Source organism: Cervus canadensis, chromosome 2 (genome assembly GCF_019320065.1).
Source record: "Cervus canadensis isolate Bull #8, Minnesota chromosome 2, ASM1932006v1, whole genome shotgun sequence".
Classification (NCBI taxonomy): domain Eukaryota; kingdom Metazoa; phylum Chordata; class Mammalia; order Artiodactyla; family Cervidae; genus Cervus; species Cervus canadensis.
In genome coordinates, this window is record NC_057387.1 from 2,427,060 (window position 1) to 2,448,384 (window position 21,325).

The following is a 21,325-nucleotide window of genomic DNA, read 5'->3' on the forward strand; positions in this document are numbered from 1 at the left end:
CCCTTATACCCTTATACCTTATACCCTTGTGTGGCTCTGACTCTGTTGTCCTCATCAAAGTGGCCAGCTTCTGGCACCTGCTTCTCCTGATGACCTTTACTTATTCAGCCTGTCTTCCTGTTGCATGAGGGTCGGTTTCAGCGGCTCTGGAATGTGGTCTGTCTGTCTAGGGGCAGGGCTTGTGAACAAGCAGATGGTTATCATGATCCTGGTTTGGAAAATGTAGATTTACCCCACAGCTGTATGCTCAAGAGCCCTGAAAAGTGATACACACGGGACAGGGCTTCCTGTTTCCCAGTTTTCATGTTGACACCTTTCAATCCACATGAGAGCATCAGGTCAGGAAGTGGACACTGAGAAGAATTGTAGGCCTGGGCAGGACAGGGAGAGGGTTGTATAACTGACCTTGGTATGAACCTCTGTATTACAGAAGAGCTGCTTCTGCAGGAGGCTGTTACCAGCTTCCTATCTGGCCTTCCCTCCCTCCTCTGCTGTTCAGCTTTATCATCGCCACCAAGAGGACGAAGAGCCCCAGTGTGGCCCAGGGGCAGTGTAAGCTGAGACTCACAGAGTCCATGCAGCGTTTTTGGCCACACAGCTCCAGACCATGAGGGAAAACTGCTACTTAGCCCCCACTGCAGTTATGTTCCCAGAACCCCTGCCTCCCAGAGAGAGCTCCCTCCTGCTGAATCCAAGGGATACACGTGAAATCCCAACTCACGCAGATACCTGGAGACAGGGCTGCCCCATCCCATAGGGTCGTGACAACACAGGAGCTCGCTTCCTAGTCTGTTCCTCAGCTCCTGGGGCCTCTGTATGCCCCAGCTGCACAAGACCCAATCAGGAGGCAGCACGTACCCTTTCTGGAAGCTTCAAAACAGACCATCCTTCAAGATTGCTCCTATGAAATCTTAAATTCAAACACTCGGATCTTCCCCTGGACTTAACTTCCATCTCATAGAGCCCTCTGCTTTCTCCCTGCCTCCTCACCTCTCAGGTGCATTATTATCATCACTCATTTTGCAACACTCTCCATCCTCTTGCCTCTTCTGCAGACGTTCACCCTTCCACAAACTCATGAAAAAGCAACATGAGCCGGACTCTGGCAGCTGCTGAGTCTATAACAGTCATCAGAGTCTACATGTCCAGTCAAACATGAAGAGGCAGAGATTAAGCCATAAACGCATTCACACATATGTAATTGCAAACGGTGATATGTTCTATTAATCTAGGCTCAATAAAAGACCTAGTTTAGTTCAGCGATCACATGCAGACCAGAAGATCCCAGAGGAAGTAATACTTGCACTGACAGCTAAGATTACTCAGTTATCCACATTGACAGTGGGAAAAGGGCTTTCTCAACAGCATGTGCCAAGGCCCTGAGTCAGGAAAGAGAAGGCATGTTTCAGAACTATAATGGAAGCTGGCGGGGATGGAGAGCTGGGAGCACAGGGAGTGCAGTGCAAGATGAAGCTGGGGAGAGAGTCAGAGACCAGAGTAGGTAAGGCCATGTGGAGCAAGTCAGGGTTCTTCGTTTTATTCTACCTGTGATAGGAAGCCTTTGAAGTGTCGTAAACTGGGGAGGCCACCAGCCTAGCAAAACCCAAACCCCAGATTAATCCGGCATCTGCTTCCTGTGCCCGTGCATCTGGGAAGAAGTCACACAGCCCTCTGGAAGTCAGGTGGGCTAGACTAATCAAGCAGCCCTTCACAGAGATTCAGAGGGTGGAAATGACTTGACTGTAGCTGAAAGTTACTTGGTGAAACCTAGAAGTTGTAATGGACATAAAATCTAGCATTTCACTTACTTCTCATGTAACTCACATGGTGGATCCACAAGACGGCGTTATTATCTCCATTCTACAGCTCAGACAACTGAGGCCTAGGAGAATGTGACTCATGAGAGTCAAGCCGCTGAGTGACAGCTGGGAATGTGGACCTGGAGCTTCTGCCTCCCAGTGTTTTTTCTGCCCCACCCAGCAGGGTCTGCAGAAGAAAGAAAATTCCCTTGGAAGGAGAGTGAAGTGGAACATGGTGGGCCTACAGTCCATGCAGGTGTGATGCTGGTGTTCTTTCTGAATCCACAGTAGCTCCCATATGGCTTTGATGGGCTCTCAAATAAAGGAAAAGTCATAAAGCTCCTGCTTTCAACTGACCCTCTAAAAAGCATGAGATTCCAGAGGCCTCTGTTGAAAGCTAGCTCTCCTCCTGGCTCTCAGGCTGACACCAGAATCATCAGAGCAGAGATGATCCATCCAAGGGAAAGAGCCAGTCCCCTGAGTGTTTGATGGAGGTGATCCATGGCTTGAAGGGAACTGGTTCAAAGCGTGTAAGCCTGGACTTCACATTGGGAAAGGCTGACTCCTGAGCCACCTTCCCCAGGGCGCAGAAAGGAACAGTGGCAGATGCAGGTGCTCCCTGAATCATCTGCATCTCCATACACTAATAATGAACTATCTGAACAGGAAATTAGGAAACAATCCCATTTACAGTAGCATCAAGAATAAAGTACTAAGTACATCCCCAACACCCCCAAAATGTTCTCTGTTTGAGCAGCACTTCTCACCTTCCTCCTTCCTCCTCACATACCCACTGGGAGCCAGACTACAGCCAGCTTTGGTTCCCTCCCTCATGTTGCCTTGGACACAGAGGACTTCAAAAATTACATGTTAAAGGAATTAAACAATCAACAAGCAAAGCAGTGTCAATAAATACAGTTGTCCCTCAATATTCATAGGATATTGGTTCCAGGACCCCCAGAATATACCAGAATCTGGGAATGCCCAAGTCCATTATATAAAATGGCATAGTATTTGCATATACCATACACACATTCTCCCGTATACTTTTTTTTTTTTTTTTGGCCACACTCAATGGCATCTTAGTTCCCTGACTAGGGGTCGAACCTGTGGCCCCTACATTGGAAGCATGGAGTCTTAACCACTGGACTACCGGGGAAGTCTTCCTATATACTTTAAATCGTCTCTAGGTTACTTATGCCTAGGTGTAATACCTAACACAATATAAATGTGTAAATAGTTGTAAATACAATGTAGAAGTGAAGTGAAGTGAAGTCGCTCAGTCGTGTCCAACTATTTGCGACCCCATGGACTGTAGCCTACCAGGCTCCTCCGCCCATGGGATTCTCCAGCCAAGAGTACTGGAGTGGGTTGCCATTTGTGCTATGTAAATAGTTGGCAGGAAGAGATGAAGATGACTGAGGATGAGATGGTTGGATGGCACCACCGACTCAATGGATTTGAGTTTGAGCCAACTCCAGGAGACGTTTAAGGGCAGGGAAGCCTGGCATGCTGCAGTCCATGGGGTTGCAAAGAGTCAGACATGACTGATGAACAACAACAGTGGCAAATTTGAGTTTGCTTTTTGGAACTTTCTGAAAATTTTTTCCCAATATTTTCAATCCACTGTTGGTTGAATCTGTGGATGCAGAACCTTTGGATGCCGAGGGCCTGTTGTAGTGTAACTTCTTAAAATTGGAAACACTATACCATCATGTAGGAGGCACACCATGCTCTTTCCCACGTTAGGGGAAAGCACAGCATCGAGGCATCTCTCTTGGGCTAAATCTCAGCTCTGCAGTTACTAGCCAGGAGGATGTAGATAGGTTACCAACTTCTGTCAATCTAAGTTGCTGCATTTCTAAGTCAGGGCTCTGCCTCCTTCACAAGGACAATTATGAAGCCTGGACAAGTTGACCAAGGACCTAGCATGCTGCCTGAAGCATGGGAGGTGCTCAAGAAAAAAGTATTTTTCTCTGTCTCTAAAGAGCCAAGTGCCTGAATATGGGCCGTGGAGAGAACTGCTTGGGTGTGAATCCTGGCCTCATGGTTACCAGTCACGTGATCCTGGGCACCTCTGAATCTTTCTACATCTGTTTCCCCCTTTGCAACATAGGATGGCAATAACATTGGGTTGGAGAAGGAAATGACAACCCACTTCAGTACTCTTGCCTGGAAAATCCCTTGGACGGAGGAGCCTGGTAGGCTACAGTCCATGGGGTTGCAAGGAGTCAGACACGACTGAGCGGCTTCACTTCACTCACTTCACACTTTATCACTGGAGAAGGAAATGGCAACCCACTCCAGTATTTTTGCCTGGAGAATCCCATGGACAGGGGAGCCTGGCGGGCTGTGGTCCATAGGGTTGCAGAGAGTCAGACACAACTGAAGTGACTGAGCAAGAGCAATATTGGGTTGGCCAGAAAGTTTGTTTGGGTTTTTCCGTCACATTTAACAGAAAAGCCCGAACGAACTTTTTGATCAACCCAACAGAGAGCACCTGGTAGTGATACAGATGCAACGAGGACAAGTGTGTGAAGCATTTACCTCCTCTGGAGCCCGGAGGGACATCCTTCCTGGACATGCCGCGCTGGGGAAACACCGATACGCCCCACGTGAAGCCCTCTGAGCCCACATGTGTGCAGATATCAAACCCCTGCACACACAGGTGCGCCTTCCATGTGCTAAGCAGGCGCCTGTCTTCATGGCTCTGTCGCCAGAACACACACTAAGCTGCTAGCATCCTCATGGTCTGCCCCCAGCTTAGCTGCTGCCAGTAACTCCCCACATCTGCTGCCCTGATCAGCCTGTGGTGAAATGTGGCCGGGGGTGAACACGAAGTGGGAAGCTGATGAGAACAGTCAGCTGTGCGGCTGCACGGCCCCACCTCCATCCTCAGCCTGGTCTGCTCTGTGTCTCTGTGTCTGCCTCTCTCCTTGGCTGAACCTGGTGAAGCTGACCCTTCCCTCTGCCTCCTTTGCCACTGAAAGTGACAGGAAGCCACACAGTCATGTCCGACTCTTTGCGATCCCGTGGATTGCAGCCTGCCAGACTCCTCTGTCCATGGAAGTCTCCAGGCAACAGTACTGGAGTGGGTTCCCATTTCCTTCTCCAGGGGATCTTCCCGACCCAGGGACTGAACCTAGGTCTCCTGCTTTGCAGGCAGATTCTTTACCAACTCAGCTACTAATAATACCTTGGCCATTATTTGGCAGAATATAGGAGCTCCCTGAAGAAGCGGTGGAAGGATTTGGCAGCTGGGAGAAGGGGAACAGGCATATCCATATTCTGCCAATGTGGCTCGCAGCCGCACCTGGCCCAGTACTGGGGAGAGAGGACTGGTCCCAGCAGCCAGCCGGCAGCAGCCAGCACTCTTGTCCTTCTGCCATCATGCCTCCCCTGGGGACCTGCAGTGTCAGCTACGTGTCACCTGTACAGAGAACCAGTGTTTGGGGGCCACTCAAGCAATCAAGTTAGGGAACGGTGGTCAATACCTTTGGTTCCAGGCAAAAGGTATGCACAGGTACTAGAGAGTTAGGTTCACACCAGCTCAGCCGCCTACTTGCTTTGTGACTTTGCCAAGTGGTTTAACCTCAGTTCCCTTAAGTGGGGAGAAAAAGGGTGCAGGGAGTGGCAGTGCCTCCTTTGCAGCTGATGTATCAGGCATCTAGTAGATTTGCTTGGCACGCAGTAAGCCTCCAGCGCTTATGAGTAGTAGGGGTGTTAGTAAGACCTGACTTCTGAGATTCTCCCCTCTGTCTGCCTTGATCTTCTCAACCTCGTCAGCGTGGCTGTTTTGCTCAATCTGATTCTCCTGCTCTTGTTCTTGCTCCAATTAATGTATTTTTAACTTTGACTTTGTTTCCCAACTTCCAGACTTTACCTCCTCTAGACCACTGAGGCCAGGGAGCCCGCCCCCCAAAACCCTGCATTGGCCGCCCACCCCTCGCACCCACATCCTTGGGCCACTCTTGAGCCCCAGCCTTGGGTCAGTGGCACAGGTCACAGTCTGCTAGCCTCTCTACCTGCCTCCCTAACTCTAGTCCCCCAAAGCATCCAGACCTCTGTGGGTTGTTCCTCAGGGCCAGCTGGTGGGGTGGGCAAGAGTGGAAGGGGGCCACATTTCCTCCTTGCCAGGCTGGGATCACTGAGCCTTACGCGGCTCTGGTCCGAGGAGCTAGGTTTAAACAAATGGCAAGCAGACGCGTCCAGATCATGGTCATTTCTCACTTGGTCCCTGAGACCTCTGCAATCAGAAGCAGGAGAAAGGTGAGGATGCTCCCTAACACCAGAGGGTGAGCGGTGCCCCTGCAAGCCTGCACAGAGACTTGTGCCCGGGAGTCCTGCTCTGGTTCACTCATTCACTCAGATGGTGAATGTCTAGTGACTTCCTGTTCATCTTGGGGAAGATTTGGCAATTGTGTCATTACCCATATCTCCTTGATCTTGAAGAATTTTTCCCCTTAATAGTCCTCAAATTAGATGGAAATCTAGAAATCACAATAACTGCTGTCCAGGCCAACAGATAGGAAGACGTCTGAGTTCTGGCCTCAGCCCCCATCCATGTTAGGTGCAGATGACAGACTGGGGTGGCAGAGTGTCTGTCTCCTCCTCTGGGCTGCCCAGGGCTCCCAGCCAAACTTCTTCTTATTGCTTTCATCATACATATGTGCCACCATCAGATTCAGCCCCCAGAAAACTAGCCGTATCTGTATAAATAACAGTTAAAGCTGCATATATTCTGGGGTAAAAGAGTCAATGAGACTGCAGAGCACGCAGGGCCAGATGGTGTCAGTTCACTGAGATGGAGTAAATGGGAGGACCTCAACATGTCCACCCCCAGGATCAACAAAAGATTCCATACTAGGAATCCTACTTAAGTAACAGAAAAAGAAAGAAGTGAACCACACCTCCTCCCAGTCAGAAACAAGAAGAAAAATGCAAAGAAAGAAAGAGATTGGGTATTCACACTGTCAAAGGCCTTTCATCATCACAAAGCTCCCAGATTTTAGGCTCCATTGGGAACTATAGGGGAGGCCTGTCTGGCTTGGGGCTGGGATCCAGGCCATGTGAAGGCAGGTATGGTGTCTCCTTCCACCACCAAGGCACAGGTTAGAAGCCTGCCAACTGGCAAGTCAGAGACACCCATCAGGGCTCAAGAACTGCAGTGGCTCCCCAGCTGCAGGTAGTTCAGGAACCTCAGTCAGGAGGCTGTCAGACCCTGGAGTGGAGTGTGGATGAAGGGAAGCCACCGTAAGTCCCCAGGGTCCTTGGATCTCAGGGAGGACAATCTGTGCTGGATCTTGTCTTCTGGGACAGTGCTCTTCCCTGTCCTTGGGGAGCACCCCCAACACTTCTCTTCTGAAAGCAGAGCTTCTTCCTCTGTGGCCCTGGAAACCCCACTGGCCATCAGCACAAGGACTGAGGTCTTTGGTCAAAGAGGATAAGAGCTGAACATGGCCTTATTCATGAGGCTGTTTGTTTCATTCTCTCAGTTTTACAGATGAAGAAATTGAGGATGAAAGGGCTGGTATTGGAGAAGGAGCCCCACAAGTCATCCCAGAAGAGCATGAGAGGGTAGTCTCTCACCAGGCTAGTAGCTTCCAAAAGAGGTATTTTAAATTGAAAACTGTTCTCCCGTGAAATTGTATGCAAAATTTGAGAGCGTTGGTGTCCTTGGTCCTCTGTGTTAACCACAAAGTCTGACTCAATGTTGAGAAGAAAGTTCAATTCAGTTCAGTTGCTCAGTCATGTCCAACACTTTGCAATGCCGTGGACTGCAGCACACCAGGCTTCCCTGTCCATCACCAGCTCCTAGAGCTGTCTCAAACTCATGTGCTTCGAGTTGGTAAGGCCATCCAACCATCTCATCCTCTGTCGTCCCCTTCTCCTCCAGCCTTCAATCTTTTACAGCATCAGGGTCTTTTCCAATGAGTCAGCTCTTTGCATCAGGTGGCCACAGTATTGGAGCTTCAGCATCAGCATCAGTCCTTCCAATGAACATTCAGGACTGATTTCCTTTAGGATGGACTGGTTTGATTTCCTTGCTGTCAAAGGGACTCTCAAGAGTCTTTTTAAACACCACAGTTCAAAAGCATCAATTCTTCAGCACTCAGCTTTCCCTGATAGCTCAGTTGGTAAAGAATCCACCTGCAATGCAGGAGACCTGGGTTTGATCCCTGGGTTGGGAAGATCCCCTGGAGAAGGGAAAGGCTACCCACTCCAATATTCTGGCCTGGAGAATTCCAAGGGGGTCACAAAGAGTCAGACACGACTGAGTGACTTTCACAGCTTTCTTTATGGTCTAACTCTCACATCCATAGGTGACTACTGGAAAAACCATAGCTGGGATGGAGGGGATATACTCAGGTACCCACATCACCTGCATAAAAGGAGGAAATACCTCTTACCCTTTGAGGATGCTTGGGTCCCAGCCAGTCAACATTCTCCCTAAATGAGCTGTGTCTTTAATAACAGTTCCCATTCATGAAGCACCTAGTCTGTGCCAGGCACTAAAGAGATTGCTTTGCAAAACTTTCTCATTTATTTCTAAAAGCAACCTATAAGATAGGTTTTGTTATTATTCCCATCCTTGTTGGAGACTGAAAACCCCAGAAGCCTAGCTGTTTGCCCAAGGCTGTGTGGCGCTTCAGAAAGTACTGTCCAGAGCTACCCATAGGTCAGTGTCAGCCCCACCCACTGCCTCCCCATGTCACCTCCAGTCGCCACTCGCCTGCCCAGCTCAATTCATCTTACATTTTGTTCCACTCCTCTTCCTCTTTTTTCTCCCCAAATGCTTCATGCTCATGACATGCAATCCTGTGAAGCATCTCATCACTTTTGATTACAGAATAGATACACATTAATTATTTTTTATATAAGCCCAGTGACGCAGTGTTAGTCACTCAGTCATGCGCAACTCTTTGCGACCCGTGGACTGCAGCCTGCCAGACTCCTCTGTCCATGGGATTTTCCAGGTGAGGATACTAGAGTGGGTTGCCATTTCCTTCTCCAGGGGATCTTGCCGACCCTGGGATCAAACCCAGGTCTCCTGCACTGCAGGCAGATTCTTTACCACTGAGCTACCAGGGAAACCTCTCTTTTAAATGAGAAGGCATACAAAATAAAAATAAAAGGAAATACCCATAATCTTATCATCATACTTTTAACATTTTGATGCTCTCCACCCAACAATGTCTTTTTTAAAGTTTAACTAAGATTCTCCCTGTAGTAGCAGAATTCCAAAATAAAAAGAAAAAAACACATGTCCACTTTCCCTCTTCTTTGGCCCACCATCTGTCTGCTTCAAGGGATGCCATGCCCGATTGTGCACCCCCGCCACCTGTCTCCTATGGCCTCTCCCACTGCCTGGGGGGCCGGGCCCATGGGCAGGGCTGCCTGTCAGAAGGAGGGCACTCAGCACCGAGCCAGAAGCCCCAGGACACTTGTCCCAATACATCTTCATCCGATCCCTTTGCACTCCTTTGGCCTGTCCCCCTGGTCTCTTGAAGAGCCTTTCTCATCTCATCCCCTCTGCTGCCCTCTAGAACTCACCTCATTAGCCTGCTTTGCTTATTCTACAGGGAACACTCAGCCCCTCATTGCAGCAGCTTGAAGGAAGTTCCTGCCCTGGGCTCAGCCCTGGAGATGCAGCGTCCCCATCTTTAAGATGCTCGGGTTTGGTGGGGAGACAGGCGCGGGGACAGGCAGATGCAGCACACGGAAGTTCACATGCTGTTGGCAGCCCCTCTCAGGAGGTGACTTGTAACTGCAAATTGAGGATGGAAAGGAGCCAAGCATTGAAAGAACTGGGAGAAGAGAGCTCTGGGCAAAGAGAACAGCAAGTCCCAAGGCCCAGACGTGGGAACGTGTCTTGTTCCAGGATGAGGACAGCCAGTGTTGGTGGAGTATAAGGAGCTGGGGAAGGCAGTGGAGATGAGGCTGGAGAACTGACAGGGGGCAAATAATGCATTGTGGATGTTAAGTGTAAGAGAAACCATCATAGGAGTTTTCAGAGAAGTGAGGCATGACCTGACTTACATTTCTTAAAAACCACATTTGTGGCTTGTGGGGGTAGAGCAAGCTTAGATCTGGGGCCCAGCAAGGAGGTCATTGCAGCTTCCCAGTGAGAGGAGAAATGATGAGGAGCAGGATGAGGGCCACGCACACAGAGAGAAAATGTGAATTCTGGTCTCCAGCTCATCAGGACGTGTGGTCTGTCACCTCAGGCTTGCTGTGAGCTCTTTGAGGGTGGATACAGACCCTCATGTGCAGGGCCTGGTCAGCTCTGTAAGAGACATAGCTCCTCACTCCCACCCCACAGGTGCATGAGGATCTCCCAGGTAAAGCTACCCTGGCCTGCAGCTCACTCTTGCTCCGTGGGGAAAGGACTTTGCTCCAAGAAACTCAGAACTGGAGTCAGAGACAAACCATCCTCAGACATGACCCAGAAAACTGGCCACTGATCCAAGACCTCAGAGCTGTCAAATAAGCCAGCCCAGGAGAGGCCTCTGAGACAGGGGCTTTGAGATGGTCACTGACCTCCAAGTGGTGAAGGATAAGTACATACTAAGAAGGTGTCTCCAGTGGTAGAGAAACCCAGTCTAAACAGAACATGAGGGTGACTGACCAAAGAAGCCTTTCACTTAAACATGGAGTCTTGCCCAACACTGATGACTCTTTAAAAACACTGGAAATTGTCTTTTCTGCTGTGGGGGAAAAAATGCCTCCCTGTGTGCCAGAAAGAAAAGGATGTGGTCAGGAAGGAAGAGGGCGGAGGGGGAGGTAGGAGGGTGGTATTTACAGGCTTCTCAAGAGTCTGACATAAACAGAGCAGAATGAGGAAAAACCTAATTTTAAAACTTACTCTGTAATCATGGTGCAGACCATCTGAGAATCAGTACGTGTTCCAGCACCCGGGCTGGGACTGGTGCCTGTGGGAGCCAAGGGGCCGTGGCTTCATAACTCCCCTGGGTGACACAGGGTGTTGGCTTCACCCCACCCCCACCTCAGCCCTCTTCCAGCCGTGAGCCCTGTCCCCACTGGGCTTTCTCCATCCTCTCCCTCTCCACCTCCCTGCCTGCCTTGGACTGCTGCTTCCAGAGCCTCTTCTGCAGGGGGTTGGGGGGAGGAAAGATGCTGGGTGCTGCATCTGCCAGAAGTGATGCAGAGCAGGAGGTTTGCTGGGACATGGGCACAGGGCTCCTAACACAGTCGGGAGAAGGAAAGCTGAATTCTCAGAAAACCTGGTGTGCTCTTTAAACTTTCCAAACTCCTGACTGGTAACTCCATAGGTTCAAACCATGAGAAACAAGTAGGGGTCTCTTTTCCACCATCTAAATGCAGTGACGTTTACACAGCGGTCAGACTTCCTTTAAGAGCAGGCTTGTCATGGTGGTTAGGCCACAGACTCTCAGAACACGGCCTGTGACATGACCAGGACGGAGAATCAGCAGCGAAATGTGTCCTCTGCCATGCCTGCACTAACCCTTCAGTTGTTGGACAGAACCAGGGCCCAAGGAAGAACCTGGGTAGCCTGGGAGGGCGCTTCTAGGGAGAGGGGAGTCAGTTTAGTAATTGTTCCCAAAATGTTTTAATATTTTAGCAAGGGGTATGCTGATAGTGTGTGTGCCAGTCATTATCATCCATGACTGTTATTATTTTTCAGAGCCTTTGGAGCACTCATTTAATACTAGAGAGTCAGTGGAGGGAATTTAGAATAAGATCTTGTGTTCTCAACTCAATTCTGCCCAGCACTAGCTGGATGACCTTAAGCAGGTTTTTTATTATTATAATGGAAAGTGGAATGGTGTCCACCTCATGCAGTCCATGTAAGAGGTAGATGCAACGCTATTTCCAAGAGTTAAGACTAAATGGATCTGAATAAAACTCACATACCCAGAGAAAATTCAGAATTGGAACTGTCCATGGTTCCAGAGCTGTGACTAGAGATCTCCCACCTCTTGCTGTTGTTCAGTCACTCGGTCTTGTTCAACTCTTTGTGACCCCATGGACTGCAGCACACCAGGCTTCCCTGTCCATCTCCTGGAGTTTGCTCAAACTCATGTCCATTGATTTGATGATGCCATCCGACCATCTCGCCCTCTGTCATCCCATTCTCCTCCTGCCTTCAGTCTTTCGCAGTATCACAATCTTTTCCAATGAGTCCCACCTCTTACCTACCCCTAATATTTTCATGGTCCAAGAGAAGCATGAAGGCCCACATACCATATTTTTGAATATTAATTTTAAGTCAAACTAACAATGCTAAATGTAAAAGTCATACTAACAAAATGCTAAGTTCTATCCTCTGACCTTAACAGATGTATCTTTATAACAACCTGGAGAGCCAGGTTCAGGTTTAGAATTCTTAAGCTCCCAAAGTTCTGTGCCAGATACAGCCGCATAGGTGTCCCCGACCCTCAGGACCTAGTTCCACGGCTCTTCCTTCCCCTTGCTCTGTGTCATACCCGACCCTCAGGACCTAGTTCCATCGCTCTTCCTTCCCCGTGCTCTGTATCACATCAAGATGTGGTTCATCATACAGAGGCATGTGCAAACTCCATGAGTACAAACACCTTGGGTCCAGGGGTACACACACAGGTGGCGTGGACTACCGTCAGGAAAATAGACCAGGAAAAAGGCCTATGTAGACCCTGAAGGCAAGTTTGGGGCCATCTGAGCTGAATCTCAGATACCCAGAGGAGGATCTTTAAGGAGGGGCCCAGGTTATAGGTGGGCATGCCCTCTTGGCCCCACAGACTCCCTGCCCACCATGTAAGGGCATGGCCAGGAGATACTAGAGTGGGTCTCTCTCAAGTGTAGGGCCAGGCAGGGGCTCTTCTTACCTAGGCTTGGTGGGTAAAATCACCCAGGATCTCGGAGCCTTCCCTGGCAGCTCTACAGGCTTGAAGCCATCTGTCCTCTCCAGTGTGGTTCTCTGACTCCCATTCCAGTCTCCATCAGAGGTCGTTAGTGTCAGCAGCATCCCGCACACCGGCCCCTCCCCACCTTCAACAAGGCTGCTGCCCCTGCCCCCATCCACTTGATGACCACAGGGCTTCCACGAGAGCAAAGCCAGGCTCCCTCAGAGAGGTTGCTCTGGCCCTCATGGACACCGGGAAAACCGGCTGGGTCTGGGTGGAGGCCTGTACCTAAACCCAGGGACTGCTTATTTGAATGAAATTCTTCACATAAGCTTGTTTGATTGAGATTTGCCTCTTTATTCTAGAAACGGGATTCAGAAAGCATGAAGGTTGCAATAATCGATGTTTTCATTATTAGCTCCATTGGCGAGTCCATTAACTGTGAGCTTTGGGTCAATGGCTGATTGTCTAAAACAAAAACACTGTGTTTATCACAGTGAGGAGATGGGTTGTTGGAGAAGGAGGGGAATGAGATGATAAGAATTAATGTTGACTTAGTGTGTTACAGTTTACAAAGCAGTTATTCACACATCACATCACTTCATCTGATCCTTGAAATAGCCCTGAGATTAAGGAGGTGGGCTTATTTTTTCTTCCCATTTTACACATGAACAGCCTGAGGCTGACTTGCTAAGGTCAGCTGGCGGCCACCTTGGGACTGATATCCAAGACTCCTGAGGGCAGCCTTGGTGCTTCCTGCATCCATCACACCAAGACTTCAAGGAAGGAAATGTGAGAGACAGAATTCAAAGGAGCTGTTCCCACAAGTGTGATGCAGTGGAAAAGGCAGAGTTTGAGGTCAAGGAGATTTGTCTTTAAATCCTGGCACCACCCCTTCCCATCTATGTGACTTTGCATAGTTCTCTTTTCCTTACCCATGCTCAGGAGCTAAGTCATGCCCAGCACTTTTGTGACCCCATGGACTGCAACCCACTGGACTTCTCCCATGGGATTTTCCACGCAAGAGTGCTGGAATGAGTTGCCATTTCCTTCTCCAGGGGATCTTCCTGACCCAGGGATCGAACCCAGGTCTCCTGCATTGCAGGCAGACACTTTACCCTCTGAGCCACAAGGGAAGGCCAGTATACTATATTAGACAGTGCTATAGAGAAAAATGAAGCAAAGATGGGGGGTGGTGAGGGCTGGGGCAGGAAGTTTTGATTTTAAACATGGCGATCAGGAAAGATTGCATTGAGATTCAAGAAATCATGAAAGATTGCCAGGAATGATGGGGGCAAAGGGGCAAGCCTTCCAGATAATTAAAATCTGGGACCTATAAGGACTTGGAGATATCCATGGAAGTGCAGAAGAAAGCTTCCTGGAGGAGGTGGTGCGTGCAATGATTCTCAAATATCAGGTAGTTACACACAGTAAGACTTTAGGAGAGGAAAGAGCAGTGCAGGTAGAAGGCACGACATGAGCAAAGGGGCAGAGGCGAGAAACAGCATGGTTTATGGGGACAGGAAGGCCAGACCAAGGAGGGCGACAAACGTCCTATTAAGGAACTGGAATTTTTCCTGTAGGTGATGCCAGTGATGTCCATGTAAAGGAGACTATGAAGGGTTTTAGGCAGAGAAAAGACATAATCATATCTGCATATTTGCACATCAGTGCAGCCTGGAAGATGAATTTAAGAGGGATCAGAGTTGGATGCAGAGAGACCAGTTGTGGACCATTCTAGTAGACCAGGTCAGAGATCCTGAGGGCTCGGATTAAATGAGGGCAGTGAGAGTTTGATGGAGAAAGGGAGATAAAGTCAAGCATCATTTATGGGGAAAAATTCACAATATGCAGTCACACAGTAGCTGTGGCAGTCTAGGACAGGGCAGAGGAAGAGCCAAAAATGATCACACTTCTGGCCTGGAAGATGGGATGAGCAGCAGACCAATGCCTGCAGCAGAGACAGGGTGAAAGGACCAAGTTTATGGTGAAGGTCACTCAGTCGTGTCCAACTCTTTGTGACCCCCATCGACTGTACTGTCCATGGAATTCTCCAAGCCGGAATACTGGAGTGGGTAGCCTATCCCTTCTCCAGCAGATCTTCCCAACCCAGGAATTGAACAGGGGTCTCCTGCATTGCAGGCAGATGTTTTACCAACTGAGCTATCAGGGAAGCTCAAATTTTTGGTGGGTGTGGCGGATTTAGTTTGGGTCATGTGGAATTTGAAGTGATTCTGGCATCTCATTCAAAGTAGTTGTAATAGTCATAGAATGATTCTTGTGGTGCTGTCCTTGGAACTTATCAGGGATCTCTTTGAAAACTATTTTAAAAACTGCATTAACCAGTTATGCCTTTTATAGGCATAACTCTTTTTGTAAAAACCACTACCTTGGAGTGCACATTAATAGCTATTTTTCATAAAAGAAATAAAAATGATATGATACCTTTCAGAAAGAAACCTACACCCAATCACTAGGCTTAAGTCACAATGAGATTTGGCTGCTTCTAAAATCAAACTCTTCCTTAACCGTTGTAGTCCTGGGGTATCTGGGGCTGTGAAAGAGACCATGCCTCAGACCTGAGGGATTCCCATAGAGCAGTGGGCAAAGTCACAGCAATGGGTGGAATGAACAAGTGTGTAACCTCCCAAGGTCACCACATTCACCGGCTACACTTTCCAGATGCCTTTGTTTTGATGTGATGATTGTTGTTCAGTTGCTGAGTCATGTCTGACTCTTTGTGACCCCATGGACTGCAGCACTCCAGGCTTCCCTGTCTTTCACTGTCTCCTGGAATTTGCTCAAGTTCGTGTCCATTGTGATGATTAAGAAGCCTGTTTCATTTCTCTGATCCAGAGAATCTTCCAAGACAAGGGTATCTTCCTTCTCTTCCAAGACAGGCACAAGAGTGCAACTTTATTTTATTATCTCTGTTTTCAGAAAATCTGAGACCAAACTAAGCTTTGGGCCCAAGTCTCTGCTCACGTAATTCTGTGTAGGAAAATAGAGGCAAATTATGAACTGTAAATACTCTATAGAAAAAAATAATTGAATGGCAAGATATTCAGCCCAGAAAAGGACAGTGTTATAACAAGCCAAATTCCCCAAACAACATGCCACAGTCGGCCCAGTGTTTAGGGCAGGAGAGCGAGTACAGTTTTACACTATTGAGAATACCTGTCCTCCAGTCCCACAGAGGAACCACAGGCCAGCAGAGCCTGGTCACTGTAACCAAAGTGAAGAAGCGGGTTGGAGCAACACAGAAAATGAGTGCCTTGTGACTGAATAATTGTAGCAACCCTTTGACTTGGGACACAAAGCTACCTCCAGGGTGGTTGTTTCGTCAACCCAGCAAGCAGTTCGGTTCTCCCTTGCCCTGACCCTTGTATGGTTATATCCCACTCAAACAACACTTATTCCCTTTTGTACAGTAAGAAGCAGCTATAGAATTATCTGGCAGCTACTCCTTGGTCCAGCTACAGCTAGCACAGGTAACAAAATGGTAACAAAATCTCCAACTTTCTGCATCAAGTCAATCCATATTACTTAGTTTCTGCTAGCCATTATACACTGCAGTTATTGCCAGCAGTTATTAAGGGCATGGAGGCAAGATAATAGGTTCTTGAAGCAGTGGGCTCACCTCCTCTCCAGGCAATCCAGCTTTCCCTTCCCTTCAGGCTGGGTCTGACTAGCATAGGGAATGCTGGGGCGGGGGGCAGGGCGGGGGCGGCAGCAGGAGGCAGCAGTTAGTGTCCTTGTATGAAAGATTCTGAGACAGTTCAGTGTTAACCTGGCGATGCAGCTCCCTTTCAGGCCATTGGTATAAAGTCCTGCAGGCTCTTCTGTCACTTCATAAGAGGAAGAACTTTATATTGAACAAAACCACCTCTTTGCTGATGAGTGGCGCAGTCTCCTTTCTTTCCTTAATTAATAAATCCTTATACATTACTGAGAGTTATTCTTGGTCCCAGGAAAGGATATATGGAGGTTGCATAGCCAGACTCTGCTGACTAACTATCTGCCCCCCAGTGGGGTCCAGTCCAGCTTCCTGTGGCTGCTCTGGGAGCTGCTGGATCATTGGATAACCTGAATCCCCTCCACTCTGGCTTCTTCCAGCATCATGTAATGACACTTCAGAAGGCATTGTTGCTTAGTGGTCAAAATCACAGACTTTGGAGTCAGACAACTCCCAGCTCCACGCCTTACAACCTGTAGAACTCTTGGCATGTGCCTTAATATTTTTGTGTCTATCTTCTCAAGTATAAATGGAAATAAAGATATATTTATCTTGTGGGATATTCTGAGCATTAACTGAGATAACATAAAAAACTCAGCATAGAGGTTGGAATAGAGTAAGCACTCAATAAGTATCAGTTATGATGATGATGGAGAATGTTCCATAGCATTGGGGGAGAAACATGGGCTAAGAATATGGGCATATCTTCTCCTTCCTTCTGTTCAGAGTTAGAAGCAGCCAGGAGGAGTAGCAATGTGCCCAGAATGGCGAGATTGCTAAGCTAAGCAGTTAGACTTCCAGGCTGGACTCAGAGGTGGTGGGAGAAGAGCACAGTAGACTATGGATGCCCGTCCGTGGCTCAGCTTGCTCACGGAGGTGCCTTCCCAGAGCTGACCATTATCTCCGGTTACGAGTTTCTGTGTGCAGGTTTCCTAAACACTGGACTGGCCAATGACTAGAATGTACACATTTTTCTCTGTTGAGTAGAAATTCTACTACTGGGATTTCATATGAAATCAGTGTAACCTTAACCTTAACTCTCTTTGCCCTCCTTTCCACCTGAAACTTCCTTACAAGTATGTCAAATTTCAACCACCATCTTTTCTTAACAAGCAAACCTTACATAAGCTCATACTTCCTGAGAAGGTATTTTTATTCAGTTGAATACCTCTAGATAGTTCATTACAATTATACTATTGCAGCTAGTTGGTGCCTTTGTGGATCTCACAAATGCTTCTTTGAGATTTTTGCTCTCTGTTGAACTACTTATGGCTTAATTTAATTTGCATTGGTGTTGCATTTTATTTTTGTTCTGTTTTGATTTGTTCTCATTTAATCCTGAAGCAGGACAGCATAGAAATTTTTTACCTGAACTCCCCTCTAAACTTCCTATTTTGCCCAAATTGACTGTTAGTAAGTGGTGGGCACCTCTCCAGCTTTTAAAAAATTCATTCAGCCTCTTCTCTTCTGTGCGTCTCTTCTGCTTTGCCAGGTCAAGCTGGGAACTGCCTGACTTGAGGGAAGGGCGAGTAAAAGCCATCAGTGACTCAGATGGGGTGAGCTACCCTTGGTACGGGAACACCACGGAAACTGTGACCCTGGTTGGCCCCACCAACAAGATCTCCAGGTTCTCCGTCAGCATGAATGACAATTTCTACCCCAGCGTGACATGGGCAGTGCCAGTGAGCGACAGCAATGTGCCACTGCTCACCAGGATCAAGAGGGACCAAAGTTTCACCACCTGGCTGGTGGCCATGAACACGACGACGAAAGAGAAGATCATTCTGCAGACCATCAAGTGGAGGATGAGGGTGGACATTGAGGTGGACCCTCTGCAACTCTTAGGGCAACGGGCCCGGCTGGTGGGCAGGACTCAGCAGGAGCAGCCCCGGATCCTGAGCCGGATGGAACCCATACCCCCCAATGCACTAGTGAAGCCCAATGCCAACGATGCCCAGGTCCTCATGTGGAGGCCCAAGCGGGGGCCACCTCTAGTCGTGATCCCTCCTAAGTAGAAGCAGACTGGCCTGACTGTGTGCGGAGCATATGCCGCTGAGACACGCAGTGAGGTTGCCAGGAGTGGCAGGAGCCAAACTGAGTTTCTGAGCCAAAGCAGACCTCGTGGTTTGCCAGCCTTTGCAGCCACTTGTGAAGAGTAGAGCTGCTCCTTGGGTGGTAGAACCATAATCCTTAGGAAAAAAATCCCTTCCTTTTAGGAATAAAGAAAATCACTGCTCTGAGAGACTTGCTGTGATTACCATGCAAGTAGCCATATTTTGGAGCTGACCAGGATGATTATTTTATCTGAACTATTGGCCATTTCTTTCCTGTGAGATGCAGGGGATGGAAACAAAATTAAATAGTGCCTGTGGCAAATGCTGCTTCCCAACCAGTTAGAAGTGAAAGTGAAAACATCCACACCAGGTGTTTGTAAGACATATGTCCCATTGTCTAACTGGAGGGTGCTGGGGAATGGGGCGGAATGAAAGTGAATGGGCAATGGAAAGAGGAGGGGGTAACTTTGTTACTGCAAAGTAATACCTGTGCATGTGTTAGTCAGCCATCAGATCATCAACACATTCACTGAAATGAAAGAAACGCTAAGAAAACAAGACTTTTGTTCCGTTCCGCGGGAGAGCCTCCTAGGAACTGTCCAGGGTGCTGACGGTGGTTCTAGTCGATGATGACCCTAATGATTCCATCTACCCACATCTTTTCAAAATCTGTTTATTTAGAGTATCCTCAACCCCAGTATTTGGATAGATAGTTTCTGAATTCTGCAATAGCTGTGATATTTGGGGCCTTCACCATGTTTTTACTGAAACCCAAATTGTGGTTTTGTTTACAGCTGCTGCTTCTCTTTCCATTACCAGCCCTAAATTTACAAAAAGATAATTGTTTATAAAACATGAACCCATGTAGAGTTTCGAGAACATTTCAACAAGTAAGAACAGTGTTTTACTGTAACACATCCACACATGCAGACACATGTGCCAGCATGATTGCTGGCAGACTTGCTGGCCGTATCTGCATGCATGCTTGTAGCCTTCATGCATACACAGTACATATGCTGTGTATCTCTATGTGTTTATTTTAGCTCAGTTTCACAGAAGCTCAACTTTAACTGCTTGAGCATTTGTGAGAAAGTGCTTCTTCATGCTTAACTTCAGACTCTCAGTGAAAAGCTGAACTACTCACAGCAAACAAACCTGTATTGGTGAGATCCAACCAATAAGGATGAGAAGCTATATTCCCTCTAGTCAGGACAGTATACTTTTTTAAAGGTATCCAATCTTTGCCATAAGGATCACCACAAAAAGAACTTTTAAATCATTACAAAAGAGATTTTCCTTTTATTCTTGATAGTGCTAATTTTGATACATAGATAGATAGATAGATAGATCCTTGTTCAAAACCCTCCATGCAAAATAATTCTAAAACTCCCACAGTACCATTGTGGATTTTATGAGTGGATATTGCCAGCCTAATTTCAGAGATGAGAGAGTTAAGGTTCATGCAGTTATTATAATCCCATGGTTGGCTCCACGGATCTATCTTTTATCTGAGTTTGAAGATGGAGAAGAAAAAAGCAGGAAGACTTGTCCATCACTTTTATTAAAAATTAAGTTTAGTCTCATTTACTTCAGGTTACTTCAGGACACAGGAGTAGGTGCTTATTTACATGAGAGGTTTAACAGACCCACTCCAAATTTTAACCTCACACCCTAACCACCAACTACTCTCTTATAGACTAGTTATTGATGGCAAGCTGAGTTATTTATAACACCACATTAATGACACATCAGTGACTCACAGAAGACCTGGAGACATTCCATTTAGAAACAGTTCAACTGTTACATTTGGATTTCCCTGTCCTTTCCTATTTCTCCTTATTTTATGGGAGAGGTAGTCTCAGAGAGCTCCATGGTTTAAATACAAAGCTGCTTAATTTTCCATGTTGACATCAGAATTAGGAATCTCTCCCTGTGATTGAATTAGATGTTACCCTTATGGAATTCTGGAGTGTGGATACTGATCCTGAAATCTAATCCTTATGGCCCTACTTTAAGAAAACCTGATATTTAAAAATCTAAAATTGTGACAAACAGAAGGTTAAAGAGGAAAGATTTTTTTTTTTTACATTACAAAATGCTACACAAGATTTCTGACCATGAAAATATGATATGACTTACACAAGTATGTTTACATATAGCATAACCTTATGGGCATATCTATATTTATAAATGCTACATACTTAGTTAGACATTTTTCCCACTGAAAACTCACATTTTCTAGAGTTTTAAAAGAAATTACCCTGGGCAAGTTTTCTGGAAAATTAGGTAGTAAAAAAAAATGAGAGAAATAGATAGGAAGGTACTTATAAAAGTTAAAGGTACTATGCAAATATACATTATGATTATTGTCAGTGGGAGTGCTGTGAAATCTGTAGTTGGGTCTCTCAATTCTGAAGTCAGCCTGGCAGAATGTTCTATTGCTCTGCAGCCTATTATTTTAGAGTTAGAGTTGCTTTACAAGGAAATAGTGCCTTTCGGTCATTACCTTTCAGCTTCGTCAGATATTGCCAAGTGAAAGGCTCTCCAACAAGAGTGAGGTCACCTCCGTCCCCCCATCAGGCCTTTCTTCCCCTGACAGCCCCTGTGTCTGACACCAGATGCCGTCAGTTCAAAGGGGTCCGTGTGGTGCCTCGATCAGGTTTTAGTTGAGTGGTCTTACTACTATATTTGGATTCTAAACACACATACATACCACAACAGTCTCTTAGTGGCACAAGAGTTTTTAATTCCTATGGAAAAGAGCATTTTATTAAGTCATAGATTCCTCATAGATTCCTTCGAGATTTTTTTATTCCATAATCTCAAGGAAATTGAGGTCTCATCTATTCGGGGTCACATCATTCTCAGGGT

At 47.2% G+C, this 21,325-nt stretch overlaps 1 protein-coding gene across 1 annotated transcript in view; it reads left to right on the plus strand.

Moving 5' to 3' along the window:
- The window catches only part of FAM78B (family with sequence similarity 78 member B), a 94,925-nt gene extending 76,283 nt beyond the window's left edge, over window positions 1–18,642 (plus strand). The window contains exon 2 of the mRNA XM_043450404.1: window positions 17,893–18,642. Coding sequence (XP_043306339.1) covers window positions 17,893–18,415 — 523 coding nt within the window. The 3' untranslated portion in view covers window positions 18,416–18,642. The remainder of the gene's footprint in view (window positions 1–17,892) is intronic.
- The last annotated feature ends 2,683 nt before the right edge of the window (window positions 18,643–21,325 follow it).